This window comes from Chiroxiphia lanceolata, chromosome 21 (genome assembly GCF_009829145.1).
Source record: "Chiroxiphia lanceolata isolate bChiLan1 chromosome 21, bChiLan1.pri, whole genome shotgun sequence".
Lineage (NCBI taxonomy): Eukaryota > Metazoa > Chordata > Aves > Passeriformes > Pipridae > Chiroxiphia > Chiroxiphia lanceolata.
Genome location: NC_045657.1, coordinates 4,731,631 through 4,751,338, shown reverse-complemented (window position 1 = coordinate 4,751,338; position 19,708 = coordinate 4,731,631). Strand labels below are relative to the sequence as shown.

Sequence of the window (19,708 nt, the reverse complement as noted above, 5' to 3'; positions counted from 1 at the left end):
ATGGAGGTGGCCACAGCACTGGTGTCCCAGTGCAGGGAGGGGGCAGTCACGGCTCTTGGGACCCCGCCAGGGCGGGCCCTGGGCCGGGCCACCATACGCGGGGTGTTGCCATGGCAACCCATACGGGTCTTCCCTTGGCCCCGCCCCCGCGAATGCCACGTGCGTCTGACGTCACGTCCGGCGCCGCCAGGTAGGGGGCGGGAGGAGCGCAGCGCGCGGTGTGGCCACGCCCCCCCCCGCGAGGGGGGCCCCGAGGGTTTGGGGGGATTGTCCCGGTCCTGGTCCTGATCCCAGTCCCGATCCCAGTCCTAGTCCCGGTCCCTGTCGTCTTCCCGGTCCTGGTCCTGGTCTTGGTCTTAGTCCAGGTCCACGTTCTCGTCCCGATCCCGGTCCTGGTTCTCATCCCCGTCCCGGTCCTGGTCCAGGTCCATGCCCTCTTCCCGGTCCCGATTTTGGTCCTAGTCCCAGTCCTGGTCCTCATCCTGGTCCTGGTCCCTGGCCTGATCGCGATCCCGATCCTGGTCCTGATCCTGGATGGTGATCCCGATCCCTGTCCCGGCACTGCGGTGCCGCTGGTCCCGCGGCCCCCTCACGTCAGGGCCTGGGAGGGGGGTTCGTGCCTCCTCTGCCCCCCCCGGCTCGGAACGGGGGGTGGGTGATGCCCCCGCAGGGTGGGAGGCCTGGTGGCGGGTCCTCTGCCCCCAAAAACGCTCCAGGAGGGGTCCAGGGCTGGGCACAGCCTGGATGGTGGGTCCTGGTGACCCTCTAAGGGTGAGGTGTGGGGTCAGTCCTGCTGCCCCCCAGGGAGCTCCCGAGGGGAGACAAGGCTGGGCTGGGGGGTCGGTGGTGCTGCTCCCCCCTCAAAAGGGGGTGCAGAGCCTGGTAGAGGGGCTGGTGGTGCCCTGAGGAGGAGCACGAGGTGGTGCTGCACACCTGTCCCGGGGCCAGGGCCAGCCTGTGTCGCAGGGATCAGCACAGTCCTGGCCATCGTGTGCTCTCAGGGAATGTGTGAGGCGGTGACAGAGAACAGGTGGGAGCAAAACTCTGCCAGGGGCCCCTGAAAAAGTGCGTTCTCTGTGTTTGATAGGCAGAGAGAAACCAGGCCAGTGGCACTGCTCTGGAAGGTGGTGATGTGCTCACATCTCGCTTTGTTCTGCCCTGATCAAAGCCACGCAGATGGATTTGTTCTGGTAACTTTCCGTTGTGTTGAGGTGAGTGAGGAGACACAGCACTGATTCCCTGCTATTTTCTGACCTAGCTTTCAGCAGTTCTGCTTCCTACAGCACCTACATCTGTGCTCCAGTAAGCAGCTTTTTAAAGCAGAGGGTGTTTGTGGGTTCTGCCTGTCCCCTTCCCCACCTGCAAAGAAATACCTCTGTTTGCAAGGAAATAACTATTTTTTTAAAGCTACCTGAGCTCTAAAAAGATCAGATACTGAGCTCACCTGGTACCTGAGCACCTGGTTTGTCCATCACTAACATCAGAATTTGGGCTGGGAGCTTTGCTTTGTACAAAGTAGAATATAGGCTGGAATTAAGCTGTTGCATTTCTGCAGAACCAGTGGAAGAATAAGCAAGGTTTCCAGCTTAGGACTGCAGGCAGAAGCAGGGGAGATGAAAAATGTGTCAGTTTGGTAATTTGATTTTTGCAGTTACTCCTGCAGATCCAACAGAAAGACACACATTTGGAGAGCAAGAGAACTTTGGGAAATGAGTTACCATGAGCTACTTGTAGCAGAAGTTGGAGTGATGCTTTCTGTTAAGTGATGTTCAGCTCACTGTGAGCCAAAGGGTGATGCTGCTCTTCTCTTCTGCTCCAAGGTTTGGACACACCTTTGACAGGATGTTGGGGTTTCTGAAGGAGCCTGTTGTGGTCACTGCAGAGATCAATGTGAACCTCGTTGCCCTGACTGTGATGGGATTAGTAACTCGCCTTTGGGGGCTCTGTTATCCACGGGCTGTGGTGTGAGTAGAAGAGTTTATTTTCTGCTTGAATGACACAGGCTTGTTTTCTAAACCTTTGCAAGTAAGAATGCAGGAGCAGAAGAGCAGAGCTTGACTGATATCAGCCTCTGTAAATCACAGAATCACAGAATGGTTTGGGTGGGAAGGGACCTTAAAGCTCATCTCATTCCAACCCCCTGCCATGGGCAGGGACACCTTCCACTAGCCCAGGTTGCTCCAAGCCCCGTCCAACCTGGCCTTGGACACTTCCAGGGATGGGGCAGCCACAGCTTCTCTGGGCAGCCTGTGCCAGGGCCTCCCCACCCTCACAGGGAAGAATTTCTTCCTAATATCTAATCTAAAGCTACTCCCTGTCAGTGTGAAGCCATTCCCCCTTGTCCTGTCACTCCAGGCCCTTGTAGTCTCTCTCCATCTTTCCTGTAGTCTCCCTTCAGGTACTGGGAGGCCACAATTAGGTCCCCCCTATCCCTTCTCTTTTCCAGGATGAATCTCAATACAGTGATAGTGTTTCCCTAATACAACTTCCCAAGGGGAAGGTAAAGGTGCAAAACCTCAGTGCTTCGTTAACTTTCTGCCAACAAGTCAGTATTTGCTTTCCTAGTGTCCCTGCAGGATAATTCCAGTTAGATTTGACATATTTCTGCCTTTTGTGTTTCAGTTTTGATGAAGTTTATTATGGCCAGTTCGTGTCACTCTACATGAAGAGGATCTTCTTTGTGGATGACAGTGGCCCACCTTTTGGCCACATGCTGCTGGCCTTGGGAGGTGGGGTCTCCTGGAACTGGGAAGTGCCTGTTGCCTGTTGCTGTGGGAGACAGAAGTGCTGGTTAAAAATGAGTTGTCAGATCCAGTTACTGGGGAAAAGCACAAGGCAGATGAGAGATTTTGATGTGGAGAGAAGTGGGTTTTCTTTTATTTTGTATTGTTAGGAGGCTGTTGTATGAGTAGAGTGGAGGTGATGGATCCATGTATCCGTTACCTCACTGTTATCCAATTCTTTGGATAAAGTGAAGGGTGAGATGAGAACTGCTTGAGACAAGACATAGACAACAAACAGACTTTCAGGCCTGAGTTCCTTTCTGTGGCTGAGATATGCACAACATGAAAGTGTCTGTATGGGATGGGGAGATTAAATATACATCTGACTTTGTCACTGAGAATCTGTCGTTCCCAATTTATATTCTTTGTGCCTCTGCACATTCTCAAGCACTGCTGCAGGCAGATCACTATCAAAGAGGACCCTTTTGGGAAAGGGGGCCCTCATGCCTGGAAAAGCTGTGTGTTTGGGAAATGGTTCCCAATTTAGCAGCAGTTTTTGTACTTGTTTTGAGAGTGGAAGTTCTGAATTGTTGCTTATGTTGTAGGTTACTTAGGAGGATTTGATGGAAACTTCTTATGGAACAGGATTGGAGCTGGTAAGAGCTGTTTTTAACTGACTCATTCTTTTGAGAAAAGCAGAATTTCAGAATATTCCTTTTGCCTGACTAGTGAAAATAACACTTTACCTGACACCTTCCCTTCTCCTTTTCAATAAGTCTTCTGCAGGTCTCAAACAGAAATACAAGGCACTGTGATTCCAGATTTTTTTAAATTCAGCTAAAACAGCTTAAGCAGTACAAGATGGACAATAAATTAGCACAAGTCAGCGTTAGATTCAACAATTAAGGAGTTCTGTAGTGGTCTGTGCTCTCTGCAGTTAAGTTTCCAGTCGGTCATTGCTGTTGTCTCCTGTTCCAGAGTACACCATGAACGTTCCTGTGTGGTCCCTGCGGCTCCTGCCAGCCTTGGCTGGTGCTCTCTGTGTGCCTTTAGCCTACCAGATCCTGGTGGAACTGCACTTCTCCCACTGTGCTGCACTTGGAGCTGCTCTTCTGATCCTCTTAGGTAAGATTATTCCACTGAGACCCATTCTTCATACGTGGGGATGAGTCCCTTTTCCCCTCAGGGATTTTTAGGGTGCATAGAAGGCTGGAGGAGTATCTCCCCACAGAACACTGACAACATATTGGAGCCCACATTCATGCCTGGCCTGTGCTGAGCTCCCTGGCCCTCTGTATCCTCACAGCTCTGCAGCAGGCTGCCTTTTGGGCTTTATACAAGTTCACTTCAGTACTAAGCAAAGTGAGCAGCCTTAACAGCCTCACAGAAAACCACATTTCTTGTATCCAAGGAGGCCTGTACTCCCTCCCTCAGAGGTTTACAGGATGAGTTGCAACATATTGGTTTTTAACAGCAGGACAACCCTGCTCTCAGTCAGAGCTCATCTGATTTCTTCATCTGCAAACTGCAGCAAACCAGCCTGTGTCCTTAGCACTGTGGTTTGACTCTGTTCTGGTGTGTTCAGCTCAGTTCATTTTGTTTCTCTGAGGGGCTGCTGGCAGCTGCCTGAAAGGGCAAGAACCTCTCAGCAGCCCTTTAGCAGCCTGATAAGAGAAACCTCTCCTAGCTACTGACTGCTGATTCTGGCTCCTTGCAGCTCCCTGTCTTGCAGATTTGTTGTTGTGCTCATTGCCTGCTGGGCTCACTGCCCTGACTGCCTGGAGAAGCACCTCTCTGGATTTACCAGCATTGATTTTCTGTGCCTTTGTAGGAAGCACAGCAGCTTTATCTGCCTCCTGCCAGAGTTTACTGCTTGCTCACCTCTTTGTCTTGGAGACAGTTATGGCCTTGTGCTTTGCTCCTGCTGGAAGGTTTTAGTCCCTTATAAACCCAGCACCTCCCCACTACAGCCAGTAGCAATTGGCTGTCCCTGGAGGGCAGGTCCTTCTGTTGGATAACAGTGCAATTGTCTGAGGTAGCACTTGCCTGTAGATAAATTTCTCTAATTTTGTGTCTATCTCTCTTTTCCCACAGAGAACTCTCTGATCACTCAGTCAAGGTTCATGCTCCTGGAATCAATATTGATTTTTTTTATCCTACTTGCAGTTTTGTCCTACCTGAAGTTCTACAATTTACAGAGGCACAGGTAAAGCTGGATTGTCTCCCATCCTTTTGGATATTCTTGTGGTGACCTTTTTGGTCGCAGACTGTGGGGTTTTTTTTTCTATAAATCATTTCACCATTGTGTAGTTGACTTCATCTGTCTGTAAAACCCAATGCTTTGCTGCTCCAGAAGTTTTTTCAGCAGTGTTAAAGACTGTTTTAACTGTTAGCAAGGTTGTCTTTTTTTTTTTTATTTTACAATAGAAGTAAAATCCCTTGGGAGCACTTCTTTGCCCACCCACATTTTTTATTGGAAGGTTTCCTTCTGTGCACATAAACACTAAAGATAACAGGTCACTTGATGCTCCTTTATTACTGTTTACATGCATTGAATTTAGAGATACTTGTCTTTTTTGTTCTCTGATCCTTGCAGAGGATAAAGTAATATTTAGTGTAGTAAAATTATCTTTAAAGCAAACTCAGCAAGTGATTTAATACATTTATCTTTAAGATCCTTCTCTGGAAGGTGGTGGTTTTGGCTCATGCTGACTGGAGTAGCCTGTTCATGTGCAGTTGGGTAAGTGATGGTGTCTTACTTGGACTTCAATGCCTCCTGTTCAAGGGAGAGTTTGAATATTTATATCTTATATTAGGTAGTTGTGTAGTTTTTAACCTTGTTCATTTTTTATGCACTTTCTTCTCAGAGTGAAATACATGGGCCTGTTTACCTATATGCTGCTCTTGGCCATTGCAGGGCTGCACTTCTGGCACATGATAGGAGACCAGACCTTGTCAAATGTAGGTACTACAACATGCAGAATATACTGTGTAACTTTTCAGTGCAGGAACCAGCCAGGGGCCCACAGATAACAATGCTGACTGTAGCTGGGCTTTCTGCTAAAATTCCTTGTAGGGAAACCCTCCTTTCAAAGAACAGTTCCTAGCTTATTTGCTGGAGAAGATGGAGTTAAGTTTAAGAAAAACACATGTGTGTGACTGGCTTTTCTGCTCTCTTCCATGTCTTGGTGATTTGTGACTCAAAACCTACACTGTCTCACATACCTTTTGCTAGCTGCAGTTCACATCCTCAGTGGAAGTTATCCAGTTGTCCACAAAGTTACAGCTGAATGAGGAGGGTGGGGGAAACCTAGAAAAGACAAACAAAACAAGCCAAGTGCACTGTTGTTTTTAATATTTTTCGTATCTGGAGGATGAAACCAGTGAGTTTTCCCCGTTCCCCCAGGTTTTCTTGCTGTGCCATTTTCTAGCCCGGGGACTGGCCCTCGTCCTCCTCCCAGTGGTGATGTACCTGTCCTTCTTCTGTGTCCACTTGGCTCTGCTCTGTCGCTCTGGGCCTCACGACCAGATCATGACAAGTGCTTTCCAAGCCAGCTTAGAGGTAAAGGAAATGTGGCCACAGAGCTGATTTATTAGGGAGAAAAAGGGGAAAGCTGTCTTATGTTCACTGTTAGAAGAAAGGTGTGCAATACCGTTCCCTTGATCCTGCATATTTGTTCCTTTGATGTCATTTAACCACTTTGCTGCTGTAGTACTGCTTTAAGATGAATGACTGAAATCCTAATAACAGATGAAAAGCTGTTTTCCCCGTGAACCAAGAACAATATTTTCACTCTTCTGCAGAAGGTTTGTCCCTTCTTACAGGAAACTCCACAGAAGTAGATACAGTACTGAACTCTTGAGTGGTGACACATTATACTACAGGATAACAGTATGATTTTCTGTAGAAGAGTGTTTAGTCTGTCCTTTAGAACAGCATGGCTTTAGGGATATTCCCTGAGACCCTGTAGTCTTTTAGGCATTGGTGTATTTACTGTCTTCTGAGTACGGTGTTGTGAGACTTGACTTTTGTAGATGAAACCAAATGAGAAGGCACTGTGCTAAGGTCTGCTGTGTTAAAGTGACAGGTGACTCATAATAGAATTTAAACAGCCTCTGAGTTGTTTCTTCTTCTTTCTACTTATCCTGTCCTTACCCTTCTCAGGGTGGGCTGGCTCGGATCACTCAGGGCCAGCCCTTAGAGGTGGCTTATGGCTCTCAGATCACCCTGCGGAACGTGCTGGGCAAGCCCATGCAGTGTTGGCTCCACTCTCACACGAACACCTATCCCATCAGGTGAGGAATCTGGGTGAAAGTGTGCTCTGGTGCTTCACCTGCCAGTCCAAGCATCGTGGTTTGTGTCCTGGCAATGGCTTCATTAATGCTTTAGATTCCCTGTGCTCTGCAGGAAGGAACCAGTGGTCTGGTGCTGGTTTGTCTTGCTGGTGAGCACAGAAACGTGCCCTTACACTTCTGTGGGGTTTTTAACTCTCTGTGCAGGTATGAGAATGGCCGAGGGAGTTCCCATCAACAGCAGGTGACCTGCTATCCCTTCAAGGATGTGAACAACTGGTGGATTGTCAAAGATCCTGGAATGTGAGTATGTAAGAGATTTCAATGCAAGCTACATGCTTCCAGAACCAAGCCATAGCTTGGCTTGAACATAACTCTTCTCTGCTTATGGGTGCAGAGGCCATGTGTGATCTAAGTGATTGCAGCTGCAGAGTTGGTAAAGGCAGCTCCTTGCAGGATCCTCCTCAGTATGGTAAAAGCATTGAGGACTCTGAAATCCCGTCTGAACTGCTCCTGTCAGAACGTGGGCTGTGCTGTGCACAAGGGAAACTTGAAAGACTCACAGGACCAGTGTAAATTCTTCAGGTGCTTTGCATGAAAGGGGAGTTCTGCTTTTTGAAGTGTGTGAGCCATGGCATTAGAGTGTCTTGGTGAGTTTTATCAAACTTGGATGAGTCTCAGAAGAGAGTAGAAATCACTTTTGCAAAATGAGTAGTTCTTTGTATTAAAAGTGTTGGATGAGCTTAGAATCTGCTACGTGGGGAGGGATTCCAAGTAGTGCCTGTACCTGAGAGGCCTGGTTTGTGCTGAAGTGTTTTGCTACTGTCACTGACAGTGCAGAGCAGGACTCTTTGTTCTTGTTTTGCCAGTAAAAGCCCTTGAGTGATATAATTTCATATTGATCAAAAGGTTGCTTTTGTAGGTTTCTTATATTGCTCTGGGAACTGTATAAAGAGTCCTCCTAGAAGGGCTGTGTGTCATTATAAATCATATCTGTGTTGGGAAAGTTTGTCCATGGTGCAAACCTTTTGAGTAGGGACTCTACTAGAAGTACATATATTCTTAAATATATTCTTATATATTCTATAATATATTCTTAAAATTCTTCAAACTCAAGACTCCTACAAACAGGTGCAAAGTCCTTCTATAGAACAGCAAAATACAGGCAGCAGTTTGATGAACTGCAGTGTTCCCCCTTGCCAGAAGTCCAGAAGGAAGATGAGAGTTTGCTCTGCGTGGTGGAGAAAGCCATTGATCTCTCTTATAATTCTGCCAAAGTGACATCAGCTGTAGTACAGCACTTGTGAGACTCACTGAAGCACTCACGTGTTCCACAGAAGCCACCAAACAGCTGTGGGATGGGAATAACCTTCATTCACTCCTGACTGACCTGGATTCAGACCACTGACCTAATGCCTGCGGTGTCAGTATCCCATTACTGATCCTCTGACTCACTGTGCCCTTAATTCACCTTTCCCTTGATGAGCTTTGTTTCCATTCTGGTACAATCTATATATTTCTTTAATTTCTCATCTTCCTGTTTAAATATCTGTCCCTGCCTGCAGCTTCTTGACCTGACACTTTGGTCACAACAAGGTTGTGTTATATATAAAGATATATCAAATTTAACCATTTCCTCTTGGGTATCACTTCACCAGGCAGCAGCTGGTGGTGAGTAACCCCCCCCGGCCCGTCAGGCATGGACACATTGTGCAGCTGGTCCACGGCATCACAACCCGCTACCTCAACACGTAAGTCCCTTCCTCTTCCTCTGCTCTGCCAGTCCTGCCTCACTCTGCCATGTTGTCTCTCAGAGTAAACCTTCAGGGGGGGTGAAGCACAGTGACCTTGCATTCAGATGTGCCATAAACTGCCTGTTACTCAGACAGTGGAGCAAGGAGGGACCTCGTGTGGTTAGTTCCATAAGACATCCCTGTGGCCCGGAGGGAGGATGCTCTGTGCTTATTTATTTTTTGCAGCTGACTTGGCAGTGGGATTTGATCTTAATCACAAATTGCTCAGTGGCTGTTCACTGTTTCTGGTTCTCTCTACGAGGGACCAGTGATGGTTTTTCCCGTGTTCACATTTCATGGTAGTTCTGCAGATTCCTAAACAGAGTCCCCTCCGTGAGCCTTCATCCTTCACTGCCCCCCCTCCAGGCAGGTGCAGGGATTTAATATTTTATGTAACAACCCAGAGACAACTCAGTTGATTTTGTTGGCATATTCCTGCATGAAGGATGTGCTCTGGAAGTTAGGAAGATGTGTTGGAGAATCCAGTGTGCTGTGGCTCATTGCCACAGATTCTTGCCTGTGTTGAAAGCCTGCAGTATGAAATTGCCTCCTGACTGCTTCCCAAAGGGCATCTGCTTGAATATCACTCAGACTGGGAAGGGGGCTGCTCTGAACTTGGGTTTTGCCATGTCCCTTCCAAACCTAATTTGTTCATTATTGGAAAGCCCAGTGAACAGTGTCTCTGTTTGTCACAATCAGTGCTTGTTCTTCAGCCTGGCATCACAGGCATCTGCATTGGCTTCCTCTGAGCCTGTTTCTGGCAGCTCTGGGTTTTGGGGAGTGCTCTCAGAGTAAACAGTGCAATCTGTATAAGAGAGTTACTTTTCACTTTATTACTGAATCCAGTCTAAACCAATCCCATATGGTTTTGCTTTTTATATGAATTTGAGAAATGGTGGTGGAGGATCTTATTTTACTTGTCTTCTAGGCATGATGTTGCTGCCCCTCTGAGCCCCCACTCCCAGGAAGTTTCCTGCTATATTGATTATAACATCTCCATGCCAGCACAGAACCTCTGGAGAGTGGTGAGTGGTCAAAGGGAGGGGAGGGGCTGATCATGTTCCAGCAGAAACAGCTGGGACAACACAACAATCCAAAGCCATCTTTCTGTTGTAGGAGATTGTAAATCGGGAGTCTGACACAGATGTGTGGAAGACAATTCTGTCAGAAGTGAGGTTTGTTCATGTCAACACCTCTGCAGTGCTAAAGGCAAGTGGGTTTATGTTTATGTGCTACAGCTTTTGTTTCATGCAGTGATTGTATTCTCACAAACTACTCATCTCTCTGCTCCCAAATAACTAAACGACTACAAAAATAACCAAATAAGTAAATAAAAGGAAACAATAAACTTGCTCAGGGTGACAAAAAACCAGCATGTGTTTTAGGTAGTCGTATTTCATCCCTTTTCAGCATCAGAGCTGTCCTGCTTCTCAAGAGGTTGAGCACTGTACGCTGCTGAGGCTTAGAATTTGATGCTGAGTCTGTGAGTAGCACATGACAGCAGCTGGAGTAGTTAAAGGATCTTTTTCTTCACAGAGTTTGCCAGAATCACTGACTTTATGGCTGTAGCATTTGTCGAGACAGCACTGCATGGTGACTCTTCACATACACTTTCTAGCAATCCCTTGCTGGCCTCCCAGGCAGGGTCTGGGAACTTCCATCCTGAAGTTCAGGTTGGCAGCACTGTAAGTTCACAGCCATCTTTCACTTTCAGCTCAGTGGAGCATCTCTACCTGAGTGGGGATACCGGCAGCTGGAGGTGGTTGGAGAGAAGCTGTCCAAAGGCTACCACCAGAGCATGCTGTGGAATGTGGAAGAGCACAGATATGGGAAAAGTATGTCTCAGCAGATTTCTGTGACTGGGGAACACTTCATGTTGATGGGAAGGTGGTACTGTGTGTATGTGTGTTCAGCTGGCCCTGTCATGATGTCAGAATCCTTACAAATTCCCTCAGAGTGCTGTTGCAGTTGGCTGATGTATTGGAGAAGGGCTCCTGGGAGAGTGAGGAGCAAGGAGTATATCCTATGTGCTTCCCTTTCTAGCTTTCTGCCCGTTATGTCGTTATTTCTGAGCTATGCTGTTTTCTTCCAGGCCAAGAGCAAAAAGAGAGGGAAGTAGAACTCCACTCTCCCACACAGATGGACATCAGTAAAAACCTCAGCTTCATGGCAAAGTTCACAGAATTGCAGGTGAGTGTCTTGTTATTCCCTTCATCTTTCCTCCTGGTGCAGAGCAGAAACCTGAGCGTATCTGCAGACTCTGAGCCTAAGGATCCATTGTTTATTCCTTGCTGATAGTCTGGCTTCCTCACTGAAAAAAAATATTTCAGAATGCACTTATAAGGGCATTAGAGACCTGTGCTGTTCAGTAATGAATACCCAAGTGATTGTGTAACAAAAAAGGGGGAGGAAAATCTGTTGGGCACCCAGAAGCTGCATGAAACTGAACTGTAATGTGTGATACATGGAAAGTGCATTATATAAGGACAAAATAAAACCTTTGTGTTGGTCAGTATCCATGTGAGATAGGCAAAATCTTTCTCCACTCCCAGGTTAGGAACTTAGCATCTTATATCTGGAACTGTTCAACCACCTGTTGCTCCCATTCTGAAAGCTTTCTGTTTCCTTTTTTTTTCTAGTGGAAAATACTCACATTAAAAAATGAAGACACAGAACATAAGTACAGCTCCTCTGCTCTGGACTGGATCACAATGGACACAAATATTGCCTACTGGCTCCACCCCACCTCTGGGGTAAGTACAAGAGGCAGAAGTAACTGTGAACGGGGTGAGAAAGGAGACTTAAGTTCACATGTGAGCTCCAGGAGTGGGAGTCCAAGCAGGGCTGCAGTTCCAGCCAAGGACTCTTCCTCTGCTAATGTGTTTTCCCTGAGGTTTGAGGTTTTTATTTTATGAGATACAGCTTTGACAGTAGTGACTTTTAATTAAATCATGTCTTCTCAAACTTTTTTTTTAAAGGTAAACTGCAGTTTAATAATTTCCATTATTGATTCTAATTTAGAAGATGAGTTCATCTCCAATAGCATTTTTCAAATGCCTTCCATTACAAGAGAGTCTTAAAGCAGCAAAGTTTATCAGCCAGCTTTGTTCCAGGTTACTAGCCAGGCACATTCTGAGGTTTAATTTAGCAAGTATGTGTACGTAATATTTAAACTTACTTAAAAGAACCACTGCATGTCCCTGCTTCTGGCTGACCATCATCTATCCTGCAGGCCCAGATCCACCTCCTTGGGAATGTTGTCACCTGGGCTTCAGCTAATGCTGCTGCTCTGGTCTACATGTGTCTGTCCCTGTGGTACTTGATCCGACGGAGAAGGAGGATTTATGACATCCCTGAAGGTCTGATTCCACTCTGTGTGTGTGTCCAGGTGGAGGGTTGTGTCTTGCTCTGCTCTGAGATGCCATCTCCCATCTCCTGCAGATTCCTGGCAGCTCTGGGTGTCAGCTGGGGGTGTCTGTGGTGGAGGCTGGGTTGTGAACTACCTGCCCTTCTTCCTGATGGAGAAAACACTTTTCCTCTACCACTACCTGCCTGCCCTCACATTCCAGATTCTCCTGATTCCCGTCGTGTTGCAGCACCTCGGTGATCATCTCTGCAGGTATTTGGCTTTAACAGACAGTTCTCTTCAACAAGGGAAGTGACACAGTTCTTTTCTCCAGGGCTGTCACCTGGACAAGCTGCTGCAGGGAGAGCAGTGGTTTTTCCAGCAGAGGCCACACTCTGTCATTTGTCTTTAGAGAAACAGGCCAGGTGTAGGTCTTCCTTTTGGATGAAGTGTTCGTCCAGCTTTGATGTAACTTGACTGCTCTTTCCTGCTCTCATCCCAGGTCTGTGCTGCTCAAGAGCATGTTCAGTGCACTGATTGTAGCCTGGTTCTCCTCAGTGTACTTTGTCTACTGCACCTTCAGCCCCGTGACCTACGGGCAGCCCGCGCTGTCCGTGACGGAACTCAAGGCCTTGCGCTGGAAGGACAGCTGGAACATCCTCATCCGAAAACAGTGACCACTACAAATCGTGCTACAGCCAAAAGGAAACACCTTTTGTGCAAAGCCAAGGATTTATTGTTAGTATAACTGAAATCTTAACAGTTGGATCAAGTAATTGATAGTAGTCCAGATCTAACGATTACAGGAAAAGAAAAGAGCACTGTTACAGAAAAGCTCTCAACAGGAATACATTTATGAGCACAATTCCCAGTTTCTGCCCCTGTTACATTCACCCTTCCACTGCCCCTCAGGGCCTGAAGGTTGCTGACTTCAGGCAACAGCATCCCAGGCTCCTTTGCTGGGAAGAACATGCTGCAACAATTTCTTCTTCCTCTTTCTGACAGTGGTGGTTTCTTCCTTCTTTAATTGCATTTCACTGAGGGCTATTTCATGTGTTTCCCAGCACCTTGGTCTACAATTCCATGATAAAAGTTACGAAAAATAGGCACTCTCCAACACATCAGATATTTTTCTCTTGTTACTCCTAAAAAAAAAAGGTTTTCCAAGCTCTGAAGCTTATCCATTCTTTAACAATCAGTAACTGGCCCTGCAGCCTTCAGCACCATCCCATGACTCTATTCCTCAACAATGCATTATTTGCCCCCACTTTCACTGCTCTGCTATCATCCCTATTTATGTAAATACAGCATTAAGCCACATTTATAAATAGTTCATTCTGCATAGAATAATGACTTGTTACTATTATCTATGTGTAATCATTTGGCATAACCATCATTTTTAAGAAGCAAAAATAAAAAGACATTAGAAAATTACTGTTACAGCTAAACAAGCTAAAACAAGGCTTCGGGCAAGCCAGGAAGTCAGCCAGAGCCAGAAGAATCCTCTGGCCTTGTGGCACTGATGTGAAGCCTAAAGGCCTGTTACCAGCCATGGCTGTATTGTATTTACTGGGCTGCAGGGTTACACCTCAAATCCCACGGGAAGAGGAACTCTGGGCAAGGCAGGACTGATCCTGCTGAGAAGGAAACCTGCTCTAACTTGTGCACGTGGGTTCAGGGTAAAAGCACTGCAACCCAAACCATGGCCTGTTCTAGCAGAGGAATTCACAGAGGAGGGGGAAGGCAGAGGTGAAGGACTAGGATTGCCCAGTGGGGAATTTGTAATGGCTCTAGTTATTTAACCAGGGCTACAGTACCTGGGCCACATCCTATTTCTTATCTCCATGTGGCTGCAGCAGCAGGTCCTTTAATACAGCACAAAGCTGCCCAGAACAGCAGCCCCACAGAGCAGGGGCTCTTTGTGGAGTTCCTCACAGCTCTAACAAATGCTATTCAAGGCTCTAACAAATGCTTTGAGCTCCCCCCTGGCCTCCAGAGGAAGGTATGATCCAACACCACAGTCATTCAAAGTAGGGTTCAGTGACTATTTTGCTCCTACTGTAATCAGCCCTGAGAGCTAATGCTTCAGTGCAGTAGCTCATAGTCTAAGTCTGTCACCCTGAGCTAAACAGCACCCAGCAGCAGTCAGGAAATGACCTGCCTTCTCCTGGGCACTGCAGAAGTACCACTCAGCTGAGGAGATCACTGAGATACCAACCCTTCACCCATTTCCAGTGTTGAAAAGACTACAGGATGAAAGTGCAGACTGCATTTCTTAAGTTTGTTCTTATTATTTTTTTTTCTAAATCTTCAGCCATGACAGAACTAAAGGTAACAATTCTGTTGAGTGCAAGAGCTCCTCCAGCAGTGTCCTTTCTGTACCTTTTTGCTGATGTAGTCCAAGTAGCACAATTACCTTTTATATAAAATGGTCATTTTTGATCACTGTTCGTTCATTTGTTTATTAGGCAAAGTAAGACACCCACAACCAACACAGCCAGATGCTGCTTTTAGAAAACTAGCAAGTATGAAAAAATTCCTCTTAATAACATTTCCCTCCCACCCTCATTCTTAAAATTACACTGTAAGTCCAGACTCAAGAATGGTATCACAAGGACAATTTCAAAGGCCCAACCAGCACTTCATTTCAGATGTTTTCTTTTTCCAGACACTTTACTGTAATCACTTATCTGGGGTAAACTACAGAAACTGGGATGTCACTGTTTATACTTCTTGTCTGCTTGTTTTAGAAAACCAGACATTCTTGAGTTTAAGCTGCTGGAGTGCAAGGCAAGTGCTCTGACCCTGTCTGAGGGTACAACGTGTCCAGGCAGCTGCCTGTGCCAGCAGGAGGAGGGTCCTGCCATTCCCAGCCTCCCCCCTTGCTGGTCTCACCAGCCATCTCTGGAAGTGGACGGATTCTGCCCAGCAGAATTTGCAACCAGCAGTACAGAAATGCACTAAAAGACACTAATACTGACAAGGTCAGGTTTCTGTTTCCATGAGCAACTCAATCCAGCTGGAGCTCACACATTCAGTAACTGTGGTAAAGGTGACTGTTTGGGTACAAAAAAATAATCATACAGTGTAGCTAGACTTGGGAGCTTAGAAAGGAATAAATTAGGAATCAAGAGACAATAAACTTCTTGGGCCTGTCCCTGGTGAACTGCAAGTTCCCATTTCTCCCAGACAGTCTCTGTCTCACCCTTATCTCAGGGCAGAGATGCCCCTACAAGTCAAACCTCCTGCCCCCACAGGCTGGCCAGCAGCACAGCAAGGCCAGAACTCAAGGTGGAGAAGAGTAAGGGCTGCACCTGCTTGTTAAAATTAACAGGGACAGAGGAAAAAAAACCCAAGAGGCAGATAATTTTCCTGCTAAGGAAGCCCATCATCAGGGAAATGGGGTATCTTACTAATCACCTGATAGTGCTTAATTTTCAGGGAAGTCTTCAGCAGTAGATCTCTTTGAAAATTAAAAAAAGGCAAGTAGCACTGCCTTTAACCAGTTCATCAAGTAACATAATTCCAGACATCTTAGGGAGAAAAGGGAGGGGTTTGGAGGGGAGAGGGGCCGATGGCCAACTCCATCCTCTCCCCTCTGTGAGAAGGTTCACATCAGGATCCCCTCCACTGCCAGGATGATTTAAAGGGCACTTCACCAACCATTCTGTCGAAGTCCTTTCCCAAAGTTGTCTTCGGTGTTGGTCTGGACCAGAGGCAAACCCAGGTTAGTGTGGACGGCTGCTGGACTCCAGGTGGGAGCGTTTTCCTGCCGCCAGGACACTGCTGCTCTCCGTGGGCTCCGGGAACGGGCGCTTGTAGGTCCGGCCGTGCCCGTTCATCGCCCCTCGCTGCCACTTGCAGATGTCTCCGTTCAGGATGTCTTGAATGTGCTGCACTATGAGGTTTATAGCAACTGCAGAGAGGAATGGGAAATGTGGGACGTGAAGGCTTTCCTGGCTGAGTTATCTAGAAAATGTGGAGCATCCAGCCCTGCTCTGCTCAAGTTTTAACAAGCCCTTAAATGAAACTCTGCCTGCTGTCTGCAGCGAGGTCAGACCTCCACGGGTCACTTTTCCAGCCCTGCACAGGCTGAGCAGCTCCCTCCCCTCCAGCAAAACACCTTTCCTTAGAAGCACGTGCCACTCGCTCTCTTCCCAACCCCAAGGGTGTCTCCCCAAGGAAATCAGAGAACCCAGCTCCCTTTTACCCATGTTGTCAACTCCTCGGGGGATGATCACATCTGCATACTTCTTTGTCTGAAAAACAGGAACAGTGGTGGAGGCTGTTAATGGAAAAGTCAGCTCTTCATTCTAGGAAGGAGTGACCAAAGGCCAGAAAACTGGGGCAAAGAGGGAGGGTTTCTGTTTCTTCCAGGGTAGAAAGTTAAAGCTCTCGGTCATGGTTACACCTAAATTAATTAAGACATCACTGTGGCTGACGTGCACTGGATTTAAGGCCAGGGATTGTTCTTACTGTACCTTTGCAAAGAATCACCTGGTAGAAGCAGCAGGTCAGGTGTAGAGCCCTTGTTTTTACACTTCTGAGCTGCCTTCAAATATTGACCTCTTCAGGTCTGTTTGCCAAGAGCTGGTTCTAATCAGAGTTTCATAAGCCATTGCTAAATCTCTGCCAAGAGCCAAGGTACCCAATGTGCATGTGAAATTCCTGCCTGCCTCTGATAACATTTTATTGATCTTTACCACCACAGCACTCCTGCTTTTTCTTCCCCCACTACTTGGAAAAAAGCTGGCAAAATTCAGCATTTCTAATGAGTACTTTTACAGCCCCAGAATTCCTTTGATCTAGAGCAGGAGGAGCCTGAGTTAGCCTTTTCCAGCTTATTTAATCCACATAAAGGATTTTGTTCTCAAAGGGTTTTTTTTACAAATTAATTTGGTTATGTGAGCACCTAAATTGTCCCTGCACTATACAGTACAGCAAACAGTGCTAGAATGGTCTGCCCCACGTTTTCCCCAGTGTTCCCTTGGAGAGAGGCTGCTGGAAACCAAGCTCTTTTTTCTTCCTACAAGTCTTAAGAATAAATGGAGAGTGGGAGTGTTTCAGTCAGAGGGGCCCATGCTAAAATAGCCCCAGCAGCCAGCAGTGAGGAAATGTGCTGGAGGCATTTCCATGGTGCTTCGCCAGCAGAAGGGACCATTTCAGTTCCTTAACAACCAGCTGGGAATGGCTGAAGACATGAGGCAGAGGGGAGAGCGTGGGATTTGTGAAATACAAATACCAAAATACCAAGAGTCCACACTGCTGTGTCTACAGTGCAGTTAATCCCCAGATGACCCTGCTCCTCTCCCCAGTCCCCAGAAAAAGCCCCATAAATCAAATTATTGAAACATTCCCTACCGGTAAGCAGAACTCCTCAAAGGCAGGCTTGACAAAGGTGGTGTACTGGGTGAGGATCTGCTCAAGGTCCCTCCCACGTTTCATATCTCGCAGAACTGGGATGGGGAGATAAAACCCCTGAGTGTTGCCACATGGCCGAGGATGGATAAGGAGCACGAGCTGGTTCTGCCCGTGCCAGTGGAGCCGTTACCTCGGCGGGACAGCCGCACATCCGAGTCCGTGTCCACAAAGAGGCGGAGGTGGAACATGTCCCGAATGTCCTGATTGTAGAAAACCAGGATCCCCTCAAAGAGGACGACGTCAGCAGGATAGACCACCGTCGTCTCTGCCAGCCTGGCAGGAGAAAACACCCACAGCACACTGTTAAATGATGTGTCACATCAGCACCAAGAGACCCATCCCCAGGCTGGGACACCCACAGACACCACCTGAGGCTTGACACAAAACCAGAACCTACCGAGAATGTGTCACGAAGTCGTACGTTGGTACCTCAACTGTTTTGCCCTCAACAATATTTTTCAGGGTTGAATGCATCAGATCGTTATCGAAAGCATCTGTGAGAGGAAGGTTTGAAGAGGAGGAGTGTGAGATGCTGCTGTATCAAATGATCAGCCCAGATTTTTCCAGACCCAAAGGAAAATCTCTTTGCCCAGTGTTTCACCAGGAAAAAAAAAACTTATGGCTTATTCTTTCCTACTGGCAGCCGACATTCCCTGCCTGAGCGACAATTGCTGTGCTTGGTTACAGAGATAGGGAAGAGGCAATTTGCTGTTTATAAGCAACTACAGCACAATAAAATTAAGAACCCAAAGGTGAAGTTGGTTTCACCAAACCACTCAGTAATTGTATAGTTTCGTGCAACTCCGTTAGCCAAGAGCCAGTTGGAAAACCTCAGGCATTCTTAATGGTTTCAGTACCCGCCCCTGTGCGCCCACAGCAGCTCCAGACTGCAGCCAAGGGCAGATCCCTGTCCCGCCTGCAATCCTCCCCCGGGCCAGGGGAGCAGCTGTTTGTGCAGACAAGAAGCATAAGGAAAGGATCTGGGGAATGATGTGGTGCATTACAGAGCCTCTCCGGAGCCGGGGGCAGGCCGGGATGCTCCGCAGCTCTCCATGGCTGCAGGAGGGCAGTGCCAGCCGTCAGTAACAACGGGCACGAGGGAAGGACGAACGGATGTTTTGGTGGGTGGTGGTGGGGAGAGAGCATTTCTGCTCTCCAGCACTTCCCATTTCCGACAGGCCCTTGCCGTGCTCCAAGCACACCCTGCTCCGGGGGCACGGCGCGGGGCTCACCCGGGTGGTCGAAGTTGTACTGCCCCTTGAGCGCCTTGGCCTGCTGCTCGGCCGTCAGCACCTTGTAGAAGCTGTCCTGGCTCAGGATCAGCACCTTCCGCTGCCGCTGCTCCACCTCGTTCTGCCCCAGCAGCTCCATGATCTTCTCGCACACTGTGGACTGAGCGGGACGGGGGCTCAGCCGGGGCCCGGGCCCAGCCCAGCCCCTCCTGCGGGGGGGGGAAGCGGCACCGGCGATGCCCGGGCTGGCGCCGCGCAGCTCCCGCGGTCCGCGGGGCGCCCGGGGAGAGGAGCTCAGCCCCGACAGACCCCGAACGCGGCGGGTCTCACCTTTCCGCTGGCGGTGCCGCCGCTGACGCCGATGAGGAAGGGCTTCGGGTGCGGCCGCTCCGGGTCGGGGCCGCCGGCGGAGGCCATGGCGGGACGGGCACCGTGAGGGGCGGGGCGGAGGGCGGGGCGTGACCTTATGGGGGCGAGGCTTTCTAGGGGCGTGGTCGATGGGGCGTGGCCATGTGCGCTGAGCGCGTCCGTTCTCAGCCGCCGGTCCGTCGGCACGGACGGACAGAGGGACAGGCAGCTCTGCCTCACTGCAAACAGCGCTGCCTTATCCCGGCACACGTGTGTGTGTCTGTCTGTGTGTCGGTGTCTGTGTTTACACCTGTTCCCGAGTGCACACGTAGGGAACAGGTACATGGGAACTCTGTGCGTGTGAAGAAGCACCTGAAGGTACAACACAGAGACACGAGGATGTGTAACGTAGGGATAAGACGTGTGCAGTGTGTGCGCACACACGTGCTGTGATATAGGTATGCACACACACGTGTCAAGTATTAATAGCTGTAGATAAAATATACGCATTTTTATATACATTTTGTAGATAAATAGACACAGCCGGAACAC

General features: G+C 48.2%; 2 protein-coding genes across 3 annotated transcripts; one reads left to right on the top strand and one right to left on the bottom strand.

Moving 5' to 3' along the window:
- The first annotated feature begins 144 nt into the window (after positions 1–144).
- Positions 145–14,602, top strand: POMT1 (protein O-mannosyltransferase 1). Of its 2 annotated transcripts, none has more exons than XM_032708061.1 (21): positions 145–190; positions 1,088–1,211; positions 1,821–1,964; positions 2,623–2,729; positions 3,329–3,379; positions 3,702–3,848; positions 4,818–4,929; positions 5,398–5,463; positions 5,591–5,684; positions 6,130–6,285; positions 6,889–7,019; positions 7,224–7,319; positions 8,675–8,767; positions 9,738–9,834; positions 9,926–10,018; positions 10,524–10,644; positions 10,902–10,999; positions 11,449–11,562; positions 12,042–12,168; positions 12,251–12,428; positions 12,658–14,602. In XM_032708061.1, the coding sequence occupies exons 3-21, from the start codon at positions 1,843–1,845 to the stop codon at positions 12,830–12,832; spliced, it is 2,178 nt and encodes a 725-aa protein (XP_032563952.1). In that variant the 5' UTR covers positions 145–190; positions 1,088–1,211; positions 1,821–1,842; the 3' UTR covers positions 12,833–14,602. The 2 variants fall into 2 exon arrangements, with proteins under 2 accessions (XP_032563952.1, XP_032563953.1); XM_032708062.1 differs by lacking the exon at positions 145–190 and adding an exon at positions 214–419.
- UCK1 (uridine-cytidine kinase 1) lies at positions 12,874–19,249 on the bottom strand. Its single transcript, XM_032708064.1, has 7 exons — positions 19,139–19,249; positions 18,809–18,968; positions 17,974–18,070; positions 17,707–17,849; positions 17,517–17,611; positions 16,366–16,414; positions 12,874–16,071 (listed from the first exon to the last, which is right to left on the bottom strand). Exons 1-7 carry the CDS (start codon positions 19,223–19,225, stop codon positions 15,884–15,886), a joined length of 819 nt encoding a protein of 272 aa, XP_032563955.1. The 5' UTR covers positions 19,226–19,249; the 3' UTR covers positions 12,874–15,883.
- Between the last annotated feature and the right edge of the window lie 459 nt (positions 19,250–19,708).